Genomic DNA, 21,718 nt, shown 5'->3' with positions numbered 1-21,718 from the left:
GCACTTAACTCTAGCTTCTTTTTATATATTCAGACTCTAAGAAAGACCACCATGAAGAGAGCTGTTTAAGCAAGCATTTTTGAAATGATTTGCCTCGTGTATTTGTCAGGGTTCTCTAGAGGGACAAAACTAATAGGATAGATGTATATATGAAAGGGAGTTTATTTTATTTTATTGTTTGTTTGTTTATATTTTTTTATTGTACTTTAGGTTCTGGGGTACATGTGCAGATCATGCAGGATTGTTGCATAGGTACATACATGGCAATGTGGTTTGCTGCCTCCATCCCCCCGTCACCTATATCTGGCATTTCTCCCCATGTTATCCCTCCCCAACCTCCCTACCCCCTGCTGTCCCTCCTCTAGTCCCCCCCAACAGACCCCAGTGTGTGATGCTCCCCTCCCTGTGTCCATGTGTTCTCACTGTTCAACACCTGCCTATGAATGAGAACATGTGATGTTTGATTTTCTATTCTTGTGTCAGTTTGCTGAGAATGATGGTTTCCAGATTCATCCATGTCCCTACAAAAGTCATGAACCCATCATTTTTTATGTCTACATAGTATTCCATGGTGTATATATGCCACATTTTCCTTATCCAGTCTATCATCGATGGGCATTTGGGTTGGTTCCAAGATCTTTGCTATTGTAAACAGTGCCACAATGAACATAGGTGTGCATGTGTCTTTATAATAGAACAATTTATAATCCTTTGGATATATACCCAGTAATGAGATTGCTGGGTCAAATGGAATTTCTATTTCTAGGTACTTGAGGAATTGCCACATTGTCTTCCACAATGGTTGAACTAGTTTACACTCCCAGCAACAGTGTAAAAGCATTTCTATTTCTCCACATCCTCTCCAGCATCTGTTGTTTCCAGGTTTTTTAATGACTGCCATTCTAACTGGCGTGAGATGATATCTCAATGTGGTTTTGATTTGCATTTCTCTAATGACCAGTGATGATGAGCATTTTTTCATATGTTTGTTGGCCTCATATATATCTTCTTTTGAAAAGTTTCTGTTCATGTCCTTCGTCTACTTTTGAATGGGCTTGTTTGTTTTTTTTCTTGTAAATCTGTTTTAGTTCTTTGCAGCTTCTGGATATTAGCCCTTTGTCAGATGGGTAGATTACAAAAACTTTTTCCCATTCTGTTGCTTGCTGGTTCACTCTAATGATTGTTTCTTTTGCTGTACAGAAGTTCTGGAGTTTAATTAGATCTCATTTGTCTATTTTGGCTTTTGTTGCCACTGCTTTTGGTGTTTTAATCATGAAGTCCTCACCTATGCCTATGTCCCGAATGGTTTTGCCTAGGTTTTCTTCTAGGATTTTTATGGTGTTAGGTCTTATGTTTAAGTCTTTAATCCATCTGGAGTTAATTTTAGTGTAAGGTGTCAGGAAGGGGTTCAATTTCTGTTTTCAGCACATGGCTAGCCAGTTTTCCCAACACCATTTATTAAACAGGGAATCATTTCCCCATTGCTTGTTTTTGTCAAGTTTGTGAAAGATCAGATGGTTGTAGATGTGTGGCGTTGCCTCCAAGGCCTCTGTTCTATTCCATTGGTGTATATCTTATCTCTGTTTTGGTACCAGTACAATGCTGAAAGGGGGTTTTTTAAGAAGAATTGACTTACGCGATTACAATATAAAGTCACAGGATAGGCTGTCTGCAAGTTGAAGAGCAAGGAAGCCAGTAGTGTATCAGTCCAAGTCCCAAAACCTCAAAAGTAGGGAAGCTGACAGTGCAGTCTTCAGTCTGTGGCCAAAGGCCTGAGAGCCCCTGGCAAACCACTAGTGTAAGTCCAAGGGTCCAAAACTGAAGAACTTAGAGTCTTATGTTTTAGGGCAGGAAGCATCCAGCGCAGGAGAAAGATGAAAGCCAGAAACTCAGCAGGTCAGCCCCTTCCACCTTCTTCTGCCTGCTTTATTCTAGCCTCACTGGCACCTGATTAGATTGCATCCACCCAGATTGAGAGTAGGTCTGCCTCTCCCAGTCCATCAACTCAAACGTTAATCTCCTTTGGCAACACCCTCACAGATACACTCAGGAACAATACTTTGCATCCTTCAATCCAGTCGAGTTGACACTCAATATTAACTGTCACACCTCGTAAGCTTTTCAGTATCATGCAGAATTAGTGTTCCAATTTGAAAATCAGATTTAAACTGCTATTTATTAGGTCAAAAATATTGAACTTGAATGGCCATAGGCATTCTTGCCAGCTTCTTATCAATGGCAAGCTTCACTTCCTTTTCATGTTTAAAGATTCTTCCCTTTAAAGAAAAGGATAGAAGAATAGAAACTTAGGTTGTGCTACCTTCTGTCAGCTGTTAACTATCTCCCCCACTCAGTGGCCCTTATTCTCTTCCTTTCTTGGTCATATTCTTATTCCAACAATTTATTTAAAATACGCCTATATAGAGCTTTTCACACACTCTTTCTTTAGCTGTGTGATGGGAGTTATGTTTATCTTATGAGCTCAGACACTTGAAGTCAAGCCTTCCCAGATTAGCTAAAGGTTACAGAGAAGGTAATAGAAAGGTAATTCCACTTAGATTTCCTATTGTCACTTGGATTTGACCTCGGAGTCAAGTCTAAGTCAAGTAATTATTTCTCTCAAGTGCCTCCACTGACAAAATGTATGTAGTTGGAGAACTAATTTTGCTCCCAAAAGGACAAATCCTTTCTTCACAATTTTTTTGTTGTTTTTAAAATGATTTATGCTATAGGTTGTATGAATTCCAAAATCTTGCTAGGTTTTCTAAACTTTATTACCACTCCCTTTTAAAACATTCTGCTAAACAATTGAACCTCAGTTTTTGTTCTTGACTTATGTGTCTTTTCCTTATTTATTTGGAATTTTCTATTTAAGTATCGTTGAAGACATGTTTTTAAAATAGAAAGCTCATCAATATCATAAACAGATATCACTGATGAGCTTTGTAAAGCATTTTTACCTTACAAAAATTAATGTTTTTAAATGGGATAAATCAAGTTTCTGAAAGCAGAGTGACCTAGCAATTGCTATATCACTCATCTCTGACAAAGGTTCCAAAAAAACTTCACATCACACAAAACCTCACTTTTATAGATGGCTTTTATGACTCTCTCAGTAACCTTATCTTTATACTCATTAGAATTTCTGTGGCAACTGCCAAGCCAGTGTCCCAGGGCTGAAAAGCATCAAAGGAGAAAGAGGAGGCACTGGTGAGCCTGGAAAGTATGATTTCGTGACCCGGAAGGTGAGAAACCTGGCTGAGTGTTTAGGAACCCTGTAAGTTACATGTAATGCATCCACTCAGTTCTGTTCTTCCTCTGTCCTGTAGGGTGATATAGGGCCACGGGGTCCTCCAGGAATCCCAGGCAGAGAGGGACCAAAGGTAAGGAATTCTCTCTTCCATTTTCCCCTGTGGGACCCTCAATTCAGTGTGATAAAAGGAACCCCATTTAAAAATATACAACTTTTAAAATGCATATATGTGTGTGTGTATATATATATATGTACCTATATATATATGGAGAGAGAGAGAGAGAAAGAGAGAGAGAGAGAGAGAGAGAGAGAAAGTGAGGTAAAAGCCACTTGCAAATGTTGCCATTTATTTGTTCCCTGACCCTGTCCAAATTACATGCCCCAAGTGTTCTTATAAAAGATTTTTTTTCGTTTCCAAAAGATAAGAGAAAATGATTGCATGTGCTAGCTGAATGTATTGTCTTTTTAGGGAAGCAAAGGAGAGCGGGGCTACCCTGGGATACCTGGGGAGAAAGGCGATGAGGTAACAGATTCTTTCCTGATTATATAGTACTAATATCAATTCTCTTTACATAGCTCAACAGAGTAAAATGTTAATTTTTGTGCAGCTCAGATCTAATGCTAGAACCAATAAAAACAGAGACCACTTAGAGCTTTTAAAATGTTGACACATTTTAAATAACATGTTTATGTTTATTACCAATGGTCCAGTTTTTGAGACAAAGAAATTAAGGCACGAAGTTAATACGTCAGTTAGAATTTTTCTGTTTTCATTTAGCAGATAGCAATTCCAGTTCTCTCAAAACAAAAGTAAGGGAAAGGGGGAAAGGAAAATTTACTCTAAAGACTCCCAGGGTGGCTAAGAGATTTAAAAGAATAGTTGGACAACCAGCCTAGAAGTAAGGGCAGCTCAAGAACCCAACAGAGCTTCCCTGGGTACCCCTAAACTATGATTCGACTTCAGCGACCTTGGATTGTCTGTGTCTTTGCTCAGCTTTCAAATTCTTGGGAGAAAAAAACTATCAGAAGAATCTTATTGTTGTAGTTTACATCAGCTGCTCACCCTCTGGATTAAGGTTCCAAGTCCAATGTGCTTTTGAGATAATAGTATAATTTTTTGACTCTAAGTCATGGTGATGCTCAGGACATCATTTTTTTCCTACATAATTCACATTAACTCTTAGAAAAACCAATTAGAATGATGAATTGCTGTTAGTTTAAACAGTTTGAAACTAATAATTCTTAATGAAAGTAAGTAAGCCATCTGGCATATATTAACCTTGATGTTATTGTGGAAAATCATAACTGTATAAAGAAAATCTATTTTTCTAGGTGGAGTTACATTTTACATTGCCAGTTTTCATCATGTATTATTGTTTCTAATTAATATTGCTTGTATTCTAGAAAACTTTGAGGTTTGATTTTTTCCAAAGTTAAAAATTGAATACCAATACATACAATATTTATTTTCATCCATAAATAAAACATAATCTTCAAAATAAGTTCTTGTGCTTTTCCTTCCTCATGTTCCACAGAAAGTTTTTACTAAAGTACAAGCATAATAACTGATTTTAATAGTCCAACAGCTTTTAATTGCCTCCACTCAAAAGTAGGCTTTAAAGGCAATTGAGACGGTAGTAACAAAAAGATCAGGAAATAATTGGAATTCAGGTTTTTTATAAGTGACTCTAAGTTAAATTTACTAGAAGTTAATTTTCATTGATTCTGCAGGGTACTTTGCTCTTTTGGTGAACTGAAATCCATTGTTAATATTCCTCCACACTTTAATGGGCTTTTTCTTTGGTACCCCTCATAAATTCTTTAACACAGTTCACAAAATTTTGTGCAATACTTGTTACATGGGGAGTTCCAGCTAGTTCAGAAGATTCTTTTCCATTGTTTCTTCATATCACGTGAATAATATGAATAAATCTGAAGTAACCTATTGACTCATTTAGGCCTTGTAGAGGGAATAAGGTAGTGCAGCTTTTCTCTCTAACAGATGGGAAATAATGAATATAATCTTGTCTTCTATTTGGTCTCAGATATTATTTGAAATTACAATTTGTTGAGTTGTCAAAGTGAATAAAGCTTTGACCAAAAACATGTGATTTTCTAACTGACCAATAAACTATCCCATTTCAACATACAATATGAACATAAGATCTAATCTCATGAAATCTCAAATGTCTATTCTACTTTTAGTGGAAAAGATACAGAGAGATAACCCATCTCTTTAAGCCTTCTAATTATTATATCTTTAAGCTGTTTGGGAAATGAGAGGGAGGAGTTGTCTGCTTGTTTATTACTCTTAGAAAAGCAACATTTTCTTCCACATTTTTCACAGACGTTGTTGCACAGCTCAAGGTAGCAACTTGGAAGATGCTAATAGAACACATGCTAACCTTTGATAGATTTCTTGTTTGAAATGCAAGTCTTTCTACAATATTTTAGGATAATAATTGATAAATTAGACATGAAAAGTATCATCAGCCAGATATTATAGCAACAGAAAATATTATTGGTAGAAACTGAGCTAGGACTTGCAAAATCAAAATATCAGAGAAGGGTAAGAACATAGCTCCAGTGATCTCCGAATATCTCTGCAATAAATTTTAATTTCTGTTTTAGTTTGGCACTATATGTTAAATTAACTGGCCTACTCTTTAATATGTATTTGTCTTCTTTAATGACCATCTTGTCTTCTAAAATTATCTTATTGCCCTTTATGCATCCATAGTAACTTTTACTTTTACTACAGAATTTCAGCTTTTTCAGAGAAAGACTGCTGAGAATGATTTTTTATTTATGGACTGAGGTTTATTTTAAAGTTTAATGTGGTCATCAAAGGTTAATGAATCCCAAGCTTATAAATTAGACTACCTAAAAACTCACTCAGCATCTCTGGACTGATTCAGTGTTGAGACTAAAAGTAGCAAAAAAAGGAATATATATATATATATATATATATATATATATATATGCATGTACATATAGAAAGAATTTTAAGGAAATATGGGTATTTTGAAATAAAAAATTTCTGGTATAACAGTTATAATCTCCAGTCATTTAGAAGTGCCATTATCAATGGAAATGTTTTTTACTTTGAATTTATAAACCTGTATACAAGTTAATTTTAGGGGAATAAAAAGAATGAGTACCACATACCGATATGTACAGCCTGCACATGCACACATGTCCATGTACACACACACACACACACACACACACACACACACACACAGAGACATACACAGTACTGCCAATGAGATTGATAAAATAATTTTGGAGAAAAAGTATATCAACATTCTTTAACACAAACACACACAAGATTTTGCCCAAGACTTATGACATGAGGAATTCTAACATGTTCGAGTAAAATTTTTAAGGATTTCTTCACATCATGTCACATGAATAAACCTGAAGTAACAAATGATGCCATTTGGCTTTGAATAGACAAACCTGGAAGAACTTAGTCCTTGATCCCACTGATTCAAAGAATCTTGATCCAGCTCACAGTCCTATAGAATGCTCATAATCAATATGCAGTAACATTTCCATGGTCATGTCATCTAATATTTACAAAATATTTGAAAATTTATATATCATAATAGTAAAAGGTAAAGGAATTGTATTATGACAAAGAATGGTATGGCAATATAAAAGGAATACTCAGTAAAGGAGACTAAATTCTGAAAGAGCGGAATCATTAATTCTAGAACTTGATGTATATCGCAGGGTTATCTGAAATAACAAAGGGGTACTTTAAAATATTTTTTTCATTATAGAAGTGATCTCAGTTCACTATATAAAATTGGAAAAATACACAAAAGCATTAAAAGATAAAATTTCTCCCTATTCCCACTACCCAGGAATGACTTCTGGTAATAACGTCATGGTCCACAACTGTATTAGTCTATTTTCACACTGCTATGAAGAACTTTCCTGAGACTGGGTAGTTTATAAAGAAAGAGCTTTAATTGACTCACAGTTCCACATGTCTGGGAAGGCCTCAGAAAACTTACAATCATGGCAGAAGGTGAAGAGGAGGCAAGCACCTTCACAAGGCAGCAGGACAGAGAGCAAAGGAGGAACTTCCAAACACTTATAAAACCATCAGATCTTCTGAGAACTTACTCACTATCATGAGAACAAGATGGGGAAAACTGCCCCCATAATCCAATCACCTCCCTCCCTCTACATGTGGGGATTACAGTTTGAGATGAGATTTGGGTAGCGACACAGAGCCAGATCATATCAACAACACCTCATCTATAAATTCCAAAATGAAAGCCTCAGAAAACCCTGGAAATGTTTCCTAAATTTGGCTTTGTTTCCCAAGCAAATTTTTTTGGCAGCCCAATCTGGCCTAACTCTCATGGAGCTTGTCTATTCCACTCTGTTAGAGTATCATGTTTTGCCACAGAAATATTTATGTGTTTATTAGAGGGTACGGCTTCAGGCACCACTGACAGTGTTACATAGTATTTAGTGCGTATATCATGTTACCTATGAAATAAAGTATATCATGTTATCTATGAAATTCCACCAGACCAGAAAGCAGTCTGTGATTAAGCTAGTCTATTTGAAATAGAAATTGCATATAAAAGAGGATTCTATTTTTTATTTATAATTTTTTGGCACTAAAAAATTTATATTTTTGAAATTTAGAAGTTTCTGATAAAACTTTTATCTATTTGTTGTGATAAAATAATAAAAGTCTGTATGTATCATTCCCGTCTTTTAGGAAGTACATTTACAATTGTTTAAAAATTTAGACCCTGTGCTACAAATCTTACAAGATTTGTGACTTTTATTTTTGCATGTTATCTAACTTTTCTAAAACATAATTTTAATAACTGCAAAATATTTCTTGAAAAAGGCGAAAGATTTATGCGATCTGAAGAGAAACCAGAATGTTCATATTATAAATTGTATGTAACTTATTTAACAATATTCTGTTGTTGGCAAATGTATCATAGTAACAAAACTAATTACCTAAGTGAGCTAATCTTGCCAGTTCTTCCTTGGTATATAAATGTATCAGCATCTTAAATCCTATCCAGTATAATTAGTGCTATTCTACAAATCTAAGGAGAGGAGGGAGGAGAAATCTATTCATTATTATGCTTAAGCCATTAAAGGGTTCCAAATTTAAATTCACCAATGAGCCAAATTTCTTCTTATAATAAACTGATGAGCTAAAATAAATATTATTCATAAAACATATTCCATTTTTTCCCTAGCTGAATGAAGCTTCAGTGTAATCATATATTTCTTCGATGGCATTCTGCCAATCTAAAATTCGTATTTCCATGTTTTACCAGTACGAGATTCTTAGATACTACTGCTGACGGAATGGCTCTGTAAAATCAGAAATTCTCTATGAATCACCAGATTCAATTATGTTTGCTACAGATTCCATGTCGTGGCATTTTAGCTCATTCTTCTTACTCCTTAAAGCTGAGTATTTGCACATATTCTTACTTATAAGTGGAGGCTAAGCTATGAGTACACAAAGGCATACAGAGTGATATAATGGACGTTGGAGCCCCCAAAGCAGGGAGTATAGACGAGGGGTGAAGGATGAAAAACTACCTGTCGGGTACAGTGTACACTACTTGGGTGATGGGTGCACCAAAATTGAGGACTTCACCATTATACAAATTATCCACATGACCAAAAATCACTTGCACCCCTAAAGAAAAATTAATATTTTTGAAATTTAAAAATTAGGAAAAAAAGGGTATTTGATTTGTATATGACATGCATTATGTTTCTCCATTAGCTAAATATGTGTTTACTGTTCAGTGGTCAAAGTATTTGATTAACTAAAATGCCTTCTTCCCAATAATAGATTTTATGGTAGGAACTATCTTTTCCAGGGTCTTCAAGGAATTCCAGGCATTCCAGGTGCTCCAGGCCTGACTGGACCTCCTGTAAGTATTTGTTAAAACAATTCTACTCACAGGTCATATCTGCTGAGACAATGCAAGGTGAATTAATTTTCCTCTTTGCCTTTTGTTTTCTGTGCCTCTATGTAGATTGTCCAGCTATTGCCTAGACAAGTACCCTCATCCAAGCTCTCAGATTTTCGTTTAGTATTACTTAAGGCTGCTCAGTATCCTGGGTACTTGCAACAAAATTCCACCAGACCAGAAAGCAGTCTGTTATTAAGCTAGTCTGTTTGAAATAGAAATTGCATATAAAAGAGAATTCTATTTGTTATTTATAATTTTTTGGCACTAATCTTTAGAAGAGATAGTCAAATGGCACCACAAACTGAGAATTTATTTTCTAAAGGAAAAAAAAGTGTGCTAAGGATTATCAGATTTAATTTATTTTTATTCCTGTGTATAAATTAAAATACTTCCGTTTTAGTCAAGACTTTTACTGCCCCTCAAACACACCATCAAGGCCTTTGTGTCTTTCACTGTCTTGTTTTCCTAGAACAGAATCTCTTTTCCTTTTGCCAAACCCAATCTCTCATTCAAACAGAGTTTAATTCTAGAGTTGCCAGATAAAATACAGTGCATGCAGTTAAATTTGAATTTCTGATAAACAAATAATTGTTTAGTATAAGCTCATCCCAAATATTGTGTTTTTATTTGCTAACTCTGGCAACCCAACACATGCTTCAATTTCTCTACCTCATCCTTTCTTAGAGTTCCTATGCTGATAGAGTCTTTACTACACCAATAAAAATGAAATTACATTTTTTAATGTTTTGAAATACGGATTTGCTATAATTAAAGCTGTGTCATGTATGCTTTCACCACAGTTATATAGAACAAACCTGGCTTTAAATTGTACCCTAAAATTAAAAGCGATGAAAAAGAGTTGTGAAAGAAACCATGAAAATTATAGCTAACTCTGTTCCCCAAGGATTAAAATTAAATTTTATTTTTCAGTGGTAAAATGCAGATCACATAACTCAATATGCACACTGTTAATTCTGCTGTCTTGAAGCATTTAAAATGGTGATCCCTACCGAAACTATAGCTCATTTAGGAAGGCATAATGTTATGTAAATTGCCATTTAAACAGCAAGACTAGATTCTTAAATGTATCAAAGGTTCCAATTAAGGTCATTAAATGTGGTTGACCAAGGTGAAAAAGCAACCACAAATACAAATTTTACCCTTCCAAAGGCTTATCAGCAGGATACAGCTGCTGTATCAGCCAGAAGAAATATAAGCTTTCAGGGCTTATTTAATTAGGATCAAATGACCTTCAAAATGTGTAAGTTTTAGTAACCAACTTCCAATACCCTTTGGCCATTTAATTGTTGTTTCTGTAACAAACTTAGTTTTGTGTTTTACAGGGCTTATTGGGAAGAACTGGACATCCTGGTCCCACAGGAGCAAAAGGTGAAAAGGTACAAAGGAAAAGCCTCACTTACCATCCAAACTGGGGCTTGGGGTGGAAACAGGATGAGACTCTTCAAAGAGAGAGCCATAAAATCAAGCAAAGCCTGAAAGCAGAAATGATGGCAGGGAATAGCTATTTTTGTAGTGAACTTGGAAGAACATAGGTCCAAAGGTTGTTCTAAACACAGGAGATATTTTCCTAGGAGAAAGGATAAATAGAACATTGGTGCCACATAACTAAAGTTCAGGCTGGATTCAGGATCCTGGGCAACCATCTATGTAGCAGGATGGGGCTGGGGGAGCCTCCTGAAAGGATGCAAGTAATGCAGTGTGTACCAGGGAGCTACACCCACAGGAGCTATCAGTTTTCTATGACAAAATACCATAGTTGGAGTGGCCTATAAACAACAAATATTTATGCATATTTCTCACAGTTCTGGAGTGGGGGAAGTCCAAGATTAAGGTGCTGGCAGAATCAGTGTCTGACAGAGTCTGCTTTCTTGTTCATAGATGGCACCTACTAGCTGTGTCCTCACATAGTAGAAGGGTGACCAAGCTCCCTTGGGCCTCCTTTATAAGGGCACTAATCCTTTTCATGAAGGCTCCAGCCTCATGACCTAATCACTGCCCAAAGGCCCCAGCAAAAGCTCCAGACAGCAGGCTGGCTCTCAGGACCAAGATTCCAGTAACTAAAGAGCTTGCCAAGACAGTCTAGAAGTTCTGTTCCTAGACAGTCATGGGGAAAATTCACTGAAGAGCCAGGGTAGCTTATTTCCTGGGAGATCAGTTACTGAACAGATGGGTTGCCATGGTCAGAAAGGAGGAACAGCAATAGAAAAGTCTCAGAGAGGGCACCACACAGCTTCACATGTTTACCCTATTTAGGATCTAAATTGGCCCTATTGCCCTAGTCCAGGCAGAGCCTGAAAATAAGTGAAATAAGCCTAGCTATTCAGATTAGAGAAATAAGAATCAAGAGTCCACATGTGCCACTCAAGCAGCTTCCACCCACTCATCAGGACACAAGTTCCTTGACCAACATGGAACATAATGACATCAAAGAGCAAATGAATCCCAACACATTTTAAATAAAACAATACCTTTATTCTAGATAGTCTCCACACATTCTTTTCTGATTTTATCCCAAGGAGCTTGCCCTACCCCACTAGGCTTTTTTTTCTGTTCTCTATGGAAATTATTCAATCATAGACTTGCCTTTGAAGTTAATGGGAATTCCACACTGAGATGAGCTTTGGGGCACAAATGAGAGTGAAGATACGACTTTTAATTGTGCCAGGGGAAAAAAAGGTCAGTAGGCACATATTTTTCCTTATTTGTTGACTCATGAGAACTATGACATCATTCTTTGACGGACACTGCCAGTTGTCAGCAGAATATGACATGTCTTAGAGAGATAGCCACCATCAAAGTAGTCTGGGAAAAGATACAATATGTTTGTTCTTTGTCACATATTCTCAGGCAGAAGCATTGCAAGAAAAACTTTACAGTTTATTTTTATTGATAAACATATAAACAAAAGATTTTATGATACTTTCTTTTATTACTAAAAAATGGGAGGGTATTGAAATGAAGTCCTTCATTACATTTATGGAAATGGACTAAAATCCCTCAAAATTCTTGGACATTGTGAGTAGAAATTTTACTCTATCTGGATTCTTTTTAAATTAACCATATCTTGCTATTTCCCCTGATATAGACAGACTTAAAAGATTTTATGAGGCCATTATTGTAAGAGAAAAGCAGAGTTATAGGAAGAACTGCTGAGAGACACCAGAGGGACTTCAATAGCTCTGCTTATTATGGACCAATAAACATCTATGGTTTGTAAAAATAAAAGTGAAATACATTTTTCAACTTTCAACTTGAATTCATTTTCACAAATTCCATTTTCAGTCTGCTTCTCCTGTAGGACTAAGACTGTTTAAATTGTACAGACCATTTGCTTTAAACAGTGCTATACCACAGTTACTTTTGTTCAGGGATATGTGTCTGACTTGGGTGTAAAGTCAGATATTAATTTAGGAAATGGAAAATGAAGTTTCTCCTCCTGCAGACACAACAACAGGTTATGATTTTTTACTTTGGTCAAATTATGTGGCTATACCCTCTGGGTCCCAAAAATGAAGGTGGTAGAAATGAGGCTCAAAGTGAGGGCTGACTCAGAGTCACAATCCCAGAGCCCACTGCCTGCTTGTAGAAGAGTTCCACATGGGGAGAGTTCCCTCAGCTGCACTGGAAGTCCAGGACATGATCACCTATGTTGTCTGGCTCCATCTGAAAATAAGCTTCATTTCTAGAGCTCACACAGTGAAAACCCGAATGGGTATGGGAAAGGCATTTACCTTTCCTGCAGTGGGTAGAGGAGACAGCCAAGCCAAGCTAAATGAGAGAGCCAAGCTGAGTAAAACTACAGGGCTGAAACAACATGGCAAGTCATACTGATTTTGGAAGATGGCTCTCTGATAAATTTCAGAAGATAGTTCATAAACCTGGGGTAGAAATGTCTCCACCGCTGATATTGGTCTATATATCCCTTGCAGGGCAGCGAGGGACCCCCTGGGAAACCTGGACCACCTGGACCACCTGTGAGTGTTCTAGACTTAAAATTCATGTGTTTGCTTAAGACATTTTATAACTCAGAGGTAAGACTACATTTAGATGTTTTCAAAGATAAATGTCTTCCGAATTTTGTGTATAAATATAAATGATAGCCAATGTACCTTTAAAGAGACCTGATTTGTTCCCCCTTTGGCTCAGCCACAATGTGCAATGCTCAGATTTGCATACTGAGGGTCTCCCCATCTTGGATTTAGGAACCAGGGTTTGTGCTCCGACTCTCCACTTCCTGCCTCGGGGCCCCTGGGAAAATCATTTAACCTCAGAGTGCTTCATTCACAGAAAAGAGAAGGGCCAGAAAACATAGTTCCTTTCCGCTGATGTGAGTTGGTAGAAAATCTGACATTATGCTATATGTGTTCATTCCCATTCATGATGTCTGAGGTGCAAGGAAACTCTATTTATGTAGCGCCTAGTGAACAAAAAGTACAAGAGCCGTCGGTGTTTTTATTATTGTGATTGAGACAGATGCGTACACGGTCAGGGAAACTGGAGAGGAGAGGAGCCTCTCTCCGTGGCAAGTCTGCCCTCATGTGGGGCCACGCTCGAATCGCAGCCGAACAGAGCTCAGGTTCATGCCAAACACCCTTTTCCACCCCACCTCTCTGGTGAGCCAAAGTCACCAGAGAAAGGGCAGAATGGACTGTGACTTTCTAGAGACAATGAGGATTATTATCAGTCTGCATGCAGTTGCATGCTTTGTACATGTAAATGAAGAGATTAGCACTCTCCTAAACTTGTATTTTAAATCTGTTCATCTGTGTTACTGCCCGTTTCCCTTGACAAGAAAGCAGGACAGAAAGTATTTAGGGTTCAAATCCTAAAATTCACTCCTTCCCCAGTGAGCAGAACAGCAAATATAACGTGAGTTCATGAAAGAAACCTATAATTTTATAATGCACTTAAGATATCTTTGTCTTGCCTCTGAATTCTCCAAAGCCATCCATCCTTCAAAACACAGATTAAATGTTGTCTTCTCTGGGAAACCTCCTTTGGAAATCTCAGATGAAAATATCCTTTGTCTCTCCAGGATGTAGCACACTAAAATATAGTAGACATTCAGTCACTGTCAGATGAATAAGTGAAATAATAAAGTAGTAAATGGATGGAGCATTTTTCTTCCATCACTAGTGTTTGAAGATGCATGCAAATTGTATTCACAGAACACCACTGGCCACCATCATACAGAAACAATAAAACAGTGACTTCAACTCTGCAACTGACATGTGAAAATTGCAGAAAAGAAAAGGCAGATTTGATTATTGATTCTATAGAAATGTTTAAAAAAAAAGACAAAAGATCCCAACTAAAATTTTCATATGCAAATTTTTTCTAAATGCTAAAATGCATGATTTTTTTTAAACCATAGAATAACTTTTCCTTTAAGTGTTGGTTACTCTAGGACATGTCAACTTTTTTCAAGATGTTCTTATTCTCCTTTGTCCTAAAGAATTTATTTTTGTAGAAATATCCACACAGGTTTGTGGATAACGTCACCTCCCCATTTACCTTAATTTTCTATTTGGTATGAAGAGACTGTGGAAAAAAATTACTTTTCAGTAGCCAAATTGTTCCCTATTCACATCTTCATCAGCACTACAGCATGATAGCCTGCAGGTCAGCAGGCTGTAAACAGTTAGTACAAATTGGCAATTCAGAAACTGAATTTTAATGAGCAAATATTTTCCTCCAAATGCGTTAGTGTCTCATCTGTCAAACCTGAACATTAATCAAACCACAACTTAACAGGTCTGTGTGTTCCAGGTGTAGCTCACACTCCCTTTTCATTTCTTACCCTGCATTTGTTTTGGAAAAGCTAAAAATGGAAACATTGTATTATTTTACTTAAAGTATTAAACTCCCTTTCTAAAATAGAACAGAAAAAAATATAAGAATAAAAAAATAGACTAGGAATAGTCTCATTTGGTAAAAGGATAAAATGTAAAGATGCAAAGTATTAACTTACAGGAATAATTCTGTATCTCACTTCTTTCCTAAGGGTATTCCGTTCAATGAAGGAAATGGCATGAGCAGTTTATATAAAATTCAGGTATTTATATTATATTTGTAATTACTTAAAATCATTTTCCAGTTATAGACTGCTGTAAATTCTTCTCATCGTTCTCTTTTTCTTTTCTTTTCATTTTCTTTTGAAGGGAGGTGTGAATGTTCCCAGTTACCCAGGGCCACCCGGTCCTCCTGTAAGTATAATTGTTTATCACCAAACACACTTTAGTTGAGCAATCACAATGAAAAATAAACAATAAAAACCTCCTAAGCTCACTGAAAAATGCATGTTGCAAATGAAGCCAAATTTTGCAGCAGAAGGAAATAAGTATAACCAATTTTTTAAAAATTGAGAAAATGTATGCAGCCAAAATAATGGAAAATAGCACTTTTCATAGTGCTGTCATTTTTTCAAAGAACTAAATCAATGTCCAAGCAATCACTTTTATGAAATTTCCATCAAGTTATATTTATTCATCTTAGTCTTCAAATTCAAACTGTAATTAAAGAAAAACTTGCTAATATTTTTATGTGTATTCAAGCAAATTGGACAACAGTGTTTCTTATTCTGTAACTTTGCTTTGGTCATTATTTGAAAAATGACTTTCCATGTTTCTCTTACAGGGCCCAAAAGGCGATCCTGGCCCAGTGGTATGAATGAATGTTCCCATGTTTTGTGTCATTTAGAATATTGGTCTTTGTTAAAGTTTGAAAGAAAAGCATCAGGCAAAATGGCCTGCCTTCTTAGGTGTTCATCAATTAACATGTTGGAGGTGACAAGCAGGCCACAAAAAGAATGCCAGCAATGTGTTCTCTATTTCTAAGATGCATTAGTTCTGATGTTCTCACTGCCCTTGTGGTTCGTCTCTTTCCATCAGGGTGTTTTTAAAATCATCTTGTGATGGAGGAAGGCACATATAAGGCTCTAATAAATGGGACACTTTCTTCTAATAGCTCTCTTCTGATGATTGATTCAATTTTAAGTAGATTGTGGAAAAGAAATACTTACTGGAAAGAAATCCCTTAATATATCTGCCATCTCCCCAACAAAAATAGGAAGGAACTGTTTATTTGCTTTAAACATCTAAGGCAATTATTCTGCAGGAGATGTATTTTGTCATAAACCTGCTTATTAGGAGGAATGTATCAGGAGGTTACACTCAGCACGGAATGAGATCATGTCCTCCAGCCGCCTAAAGGACAATAATTGTTCTCAGCATCTTTCTCAACCATGGAGCCTCACTGTAGAAGTTCTGCCAAATTCAATTAGATGCCCTTTATTGCTGGGCATTTTTTCCTGTCATGTCCTTTTCAAGCATATGTTCCATGCTTCATGTTTCATTTGTATATCTTTTAACCTTTGGGGATATACTTGAAACTCAAATATACCTAAAGCTGAAATAAATTTTTAAACTACATTCCATTGCCATGTGAAAAAAATGTAATGCCCTTTCATTACAGTACAGTTTGTTAAAACTCAGTGAATACATTTTAAACCAGCAAAGGGACAAGCCGTATCAAGTAATGTTTTTATGTCTAAAAACATATTTTAAAGAGATGCATTTAAAGAACTGCTTGTTTTTGTTATTGGGCAATATATAATAAAAGTCAAATTGTGGTCCCTGAAAGCATTATTTTAACTAGTAAGGATCATATTCTGAACCCCATTATAATTCAGAGTTTCCTTTATTTTATTATTTGTGCTACATAAGCTGCATTCTAATTTTAACTTTCGTACATCTTGCTGATAAAAATTTCCTCCTGGTCTTTCCCTCTCATATTCATACACAGAAAACAGCTTCTCTGAATCATTTAAGAGCACCTAGGCTTCTCACTGACTTTTTTGGAACTTTCTTTGAAGTTCTTGCATTAATAACTGTAGATTAAGGAAAGAACTTTTTAAGTATTATAATAAAGGAAAAATTATAATTTAATGGCATTGGAAAGTGGCTGGCAACAAAAAAGTAGACCTATCGGAGCAGAATTTGAAGAGATTAGTCTTCAAATTTCTTAGCTGCAACAAAAGATAAAGAATGAAAACAGATTGAAGGGTGTTCCTTGATTTTAGAGATGTGAATTAAGTGAGTGAAGCACAGCAACAGAAAAATGCAATCATAAAATTAAATACACATTTAGTGTACACATTCAGGCTCATCCTAGATAAAACTTTGAAGTTACTCTTTTGGGTTCTGTGTCAGCACCATCATGCAACTTTCATCATCTCCCACCAGCTGCCCTGTAGGGAAAAATAATACTTCATGCCATATAAATAATCCAGGAATGATAGAATTGTAGCTCACAGAGCAAAAACTTGAGAAGTCTTTTTGAGGTGGGAAATTTACTCTTCTAACATTCTTCAAATACCATGACAATAGATCTGCCCCACTATTTCTAATCTTCTCTATAAACCTTTCTAGAGGAATATTACCCTTAATTGAATTTATTATCTTCTGAGGTGCTCCCTTTTGTTCCATTGGTATTCAGTAAAAAGTGATCTTTAATTAAATATTTAATTATTAGCTACTTTCAAACAAATATTGATGATTGAGCACCTTCTCTGTCCTAAGGACTGTTGAGAATGTAAGCAAAGAGAATCAAAGAGTGTATTTCCTTTGTCAGCAACCTACGGCCTCTTCTACAGAGCTTTATGCAGAACAGAATCTGAACTCTTTTTTTAATCAATTGTCAAGTTACAAATTAGGGGGCATTTTAAAAGATTTCTGAAGCATACAAAGCATATCAAGTCGTATGCTCACTCATTAAGTATTCTGTAACAAGGGCAATGTTATAAATAATAATGAAGTTATATCCTTGGTAATATTTTTGAAGCAGATTGGAATTATGTATGCAAAAATACATGTACAGAGAATACAATTTGAAAACTCCTGTTTCTTTGTGATTATGTCTAAAGCATCAGTGTCCTAAGAAAATACTTGCAGTGAACATTAATTTATTAACAAGAAGGCATCAAACAACTTCCTACTTTATCTCTTTTTTAACTTAAAGCCCGAATGCAAGCTTGTTCAATCCATGGCCCGTGGACCACATGCAGCTCAGGACAGCTTTGAATATGGACAAACACAAATCTGTAAACTTTCTTAAAACAGTAGGAGACTTTTTGTGATTTTTTTTTTTTTTTTAGATCATCAGTTACTGTTAGTGGTAGTGTATTTTATTGGAAGACAATTCTTTTTCTTCCAGTGTGGCCCAGGGAAGCCAAAATATCAGACACCCCTTCCCTAAAACTTTTTTTTTTTGTTCAAAGTTAGCAACTTCCTTCACCACAGCTTTTCCCAATTTGTTCCTTGAGGACCTACAGGCTCCAGCTAGCCTGGACCATACACTAGAAAATGTAGAGATTTTTTAAAATAGGAAACACTAACCTACCCCCTTTCAGTGACTCATCAACTTGAGCAATAACTTTTAGAGTTATTGGAGATGTTGTTCCTGGGGTCAACCTCTTAAGCATTCACAATTCTTGTCCAGCTGCAGAGAATATTTATAAATGATAAACTCTGCTTTGAGTGTTCCATCTTCATCTACTCTGAAACAGTTTATTCTTATTCTCTGAAAATCTAGCAGCACCAGGTAGCACAAATTGGTAAACTTTATTAAAGCCCCATCTTTCATTCTGGTTCTTAATGAAATTGGCATTATCACTCAGCAGAGGGATTCATTCTGCTTAGATTCTCAATCAGAATAAAAATGATTAATCAGAAAATATACCTCTCTGGAGAATAGCTTTTATCTCAAACTATTTTCAAACACCAAATGCAATAATATATTGCTTTAAAATAGAGCATATCATTTCCTTGCTAAATTACACATCAATGTTTGAGGTGGGAAGGTTAAGCAAAAAATATCTTTACTTTGGAAACCAATGCTTAAAAACCTTTTGATTATTGCTCCTGCATTTTTTATGTTCATATTTAACAGGGAGAGCCTGGTGCAATGGGATTGCCAGGATTAGAAGGATTTCCAGGTGTAAAGGTAAGCACAGAAGTTAGAAATGTGTTCATTTATTCAACATTGAAATTTGTTTACTGAGCACCTAAAGTGCCAAAAACTATTTTCGGTTTAGAGATATATAAAGGAACAAAACAGACAAAAATTTCCATACTCATGAGACTTATATTCCAGTAAAAGGATATGGAAACTAAAAGAATAAACATTTTAAAATACTTCTTATTGTTGGGACTATGGAAAGAAAGAAAAAGTAGAATGGGTTAAGGAGGACCAGGAGTGCTGAGGGGGTAGGAAGGTAATATCTGAGCAAAGACCTGAAGGAGGTAAGAAGGAGCCCCAAGTCCCCTCCAGTCTGGAGGAATAATGTTCCAGGAAGAGGAAGCTGCATCTCTAAAGGCCCTGAGACTTATGATTTCCTGATGCATCCAAAGAGACCAGGGCAGGGAGTGAGGGGATAGTCGTAGGAGATGAGGTCAGAGAGGTGGGGGTAGAGGTGAGAAGTGGCCTTGTCATATAGAGCAGTGCTACTCAATGTATAGCCAGTGGAGAACCAGTGCCAGTCTGCAGACCCTTTGTTATGGGTTCTGTGGCAATGTTAGTACAGAGACTGAGAGTAAGCACCTAAAAACATGTTAAATCATTTGTCTAAAATGGTCTAGCAAGCATGTGACAGTAGAATTATCTTTGTTCATTATATATTAGAACATAAATAAGAGATTGCTCTTTCACCACAGGAAGTTTGAGAAGCCCTAATAAAGAGGCTTAGCAGCCATTGTAAGGCCTTTATCTTCCACTCTGTGTAAAATGCAGAGCCATCAGTGATTTCTGAATAGTGGCATGAGGAAACTTGCAGCCAGAGGGAGTGCAAGGGTGGAGGTAGGGAAGCCAGGTAGAAGATAGCCAGTAATTCAGATGCCAGTTGATGTTGGCTCAGATCAGAGCAGAAACAGTGGAGATGGTGAAAATGCCTGGACTGTAGATATATTTTGAAGGTGGCACTGGTAAGATTTTCAGATTGATTGGATTATTAGAGAATAAAGAAGAGTCAAAGACAACCCTCAGTTTTATGACCTGAGCAGTTTGCAAAATAGGACGGACGTCATCTGAAATGAGGACAGCTATGATGAGCAAGGCCTATTTTGAAGGGATGGAATTATCAGGAGTTTAATTTTGTACATGAGACCAAACTTGGAGATATCTGTTAGACAGCAAAGTGAAGGTATTGAGTAGGCAGTATGATATAAAAGTATGGAGTTTGGAAAAGAAGTCTAAGTGGAGATATAAATTTGGCTGTTCTAAGCATAGAGATGTTGTCTTAAAGCCAGGAGACTAGATAAGATTACCAAGGGAATGACAGTAGACTTTTTAGAAAGAGAAAAGGGTCAAGGATTGAGCCCCAAGGCCCTCCAGTATTAGGAGATCAAGAAGAAAAGGAGGAAGGAGAAAGGGAGACTAAGAAGTAACCAGGGAGGTAACAGGAAAACTTGGTATCCTACAGTCCAAGAGAGAATAATGAATCAAAGGGAAATGGGTGATCATGTGTCTCAAATACTGCAGATAGGTCAAGTAGAATGGGGATGGGACCAAGCAGAATGGTCAAGTATTGAACAGTGGATTTAGCAATGTAGAGGTCATGGGTGACCTTGACCACAGAAATTATTGTTTGACTATATTGTAGGAGCAACTGTGTACTTGAATGGATTTAAGAGAGAACAAGGAAAAAAATAGAGACAGCAAGTCAGTATAAATAATGCTCACAGAGTTTTGCTGCAAAGGATAGCAAATAACTAAGTCAGAGGCTGCTAGAGGAAGTAGGGTGAAAGTTTTATAAGATATATTTTGAAGATGATAGAAATATTAGATTGCTTATATGCTAAAGGAATGACCCAGTAGAAAGGGGGAAGATAGGGATGATATGCTGGAGAGAGAGGAGAGAATCCTTCACCAATGTCTTTAAATAACCTAGAGGGAAGGGAACCTAGAGCATAAATGAAGAGTTTAGCTTCAGAGAGGATAGTTTATCTACAATAAAAGGGGAGAAAGCAGAGTATGGGGGCAGAGGTTGATAGGTAGGAAGATGTATTGGATAGAGTCTACAGAAGTTGTTTTCCGATTGCTTAAATTTTCTCAGATAAAGAGGAAGCAAGGTCATCATCCAAGAGCAAGGTAGAGAAAGAGGTTGGGGATTTAAAGAGAAGGTCCTCTAGGAAAGAGAGAGGGTTCAGGGCCCACAGAAGTGTGATGACTGCTCAGCTCTAGTGACCCTCTTGAGGTTTATGGTCATGAACTAAAGTGAGACCTCTCAACAAGACTACATGTGCTGGCGGGGCATAGTGGCTCACACCTGTAATCCCAGCACTTTGGGAGGCTGAGGCGGGCAGATCACTTGAGGTCAGGAGTTCAAGACCAGCCTGGCCAACGTGGTGAAACCCCATCTCTACTAAAAATTAGCTGGGTTTGCTGGCAGGTACCTGTAATCTCAGCT

At 36.6% G+C, this 21,718-nt stretch overlaps 1 protein-coding gene across 1 annotated transcript in view; it reads left to right on the top strand.

The window, feature by feature from the left end:
• Positions 1 to 21,718, top strand: part of COL19A1 (collagen type XIX alpha 1 chain) — a 357,310-nt gene that overhangs the window by 290,988 nt on the left and 44,604 nt on the right. Inside the window, exons 32-41 of the mRNA XM_064360928.1 lie at positions 3,141 to 3,245; positions 3,330 to 3,383; positions 3,723 to 3,776; positions 9,139 to 9,192; positions 10,578 to 10,631; positions 13,185 to 13,229; positions 15,260 to 15,310; positions 15,417 to 15,461; positions 15,892 to 15,918; positions 19,204 to 19,257. Of these exons, the coding sequence (XP_064216998.1) occupies positions 3,141 to 3,245; positions 3,330 to 3,383; positions 3,723 to 3,776; positions 9,139 to 9,192; positions 10,578 to 10,631; positions 13,185 to 13,229; positions 15,260 to 15,310; positions 15,417 to 15,461; positions 15,892 to 15,918; positions 19,204 to 19,257 (543 nt within the window). The remainder of the gene's footprint in view (positions 1 to 3,140; positions 3,246 to 3,329; positions 3,384 to 3,722; positions 3,777 to 9,138; positions 9,193 to 10,577; positions 10,632 to 13,184; positions 13,230 to 15,259; positions 15,311 to 15,416; positions 15,462 to 15,891; positions 15,919 to 19,203; positions 19,258 to 21,718) is intronic.

The sequence above is a fragment of the Aotus nancymaae genome, unplaced genomic scaffold (genome assembly GCF_030222135.1).
Source record: "Aotus nancymaae isolate 86718 unplaced genomic scaffold, 86718_ANA_hifiasm-v0.15.2.pri h1tg000040l, whole genome shotgun sequence".
NCBI classification, from domain to species: Eukaryota; Metazoa; Chordata; class Mammalia; order Primates; family Aotidae; genus Aotus; species Aotus nancymaae.
This window is presented reverse-complemented; position numbering and strand designations above follow the sequence as displayed.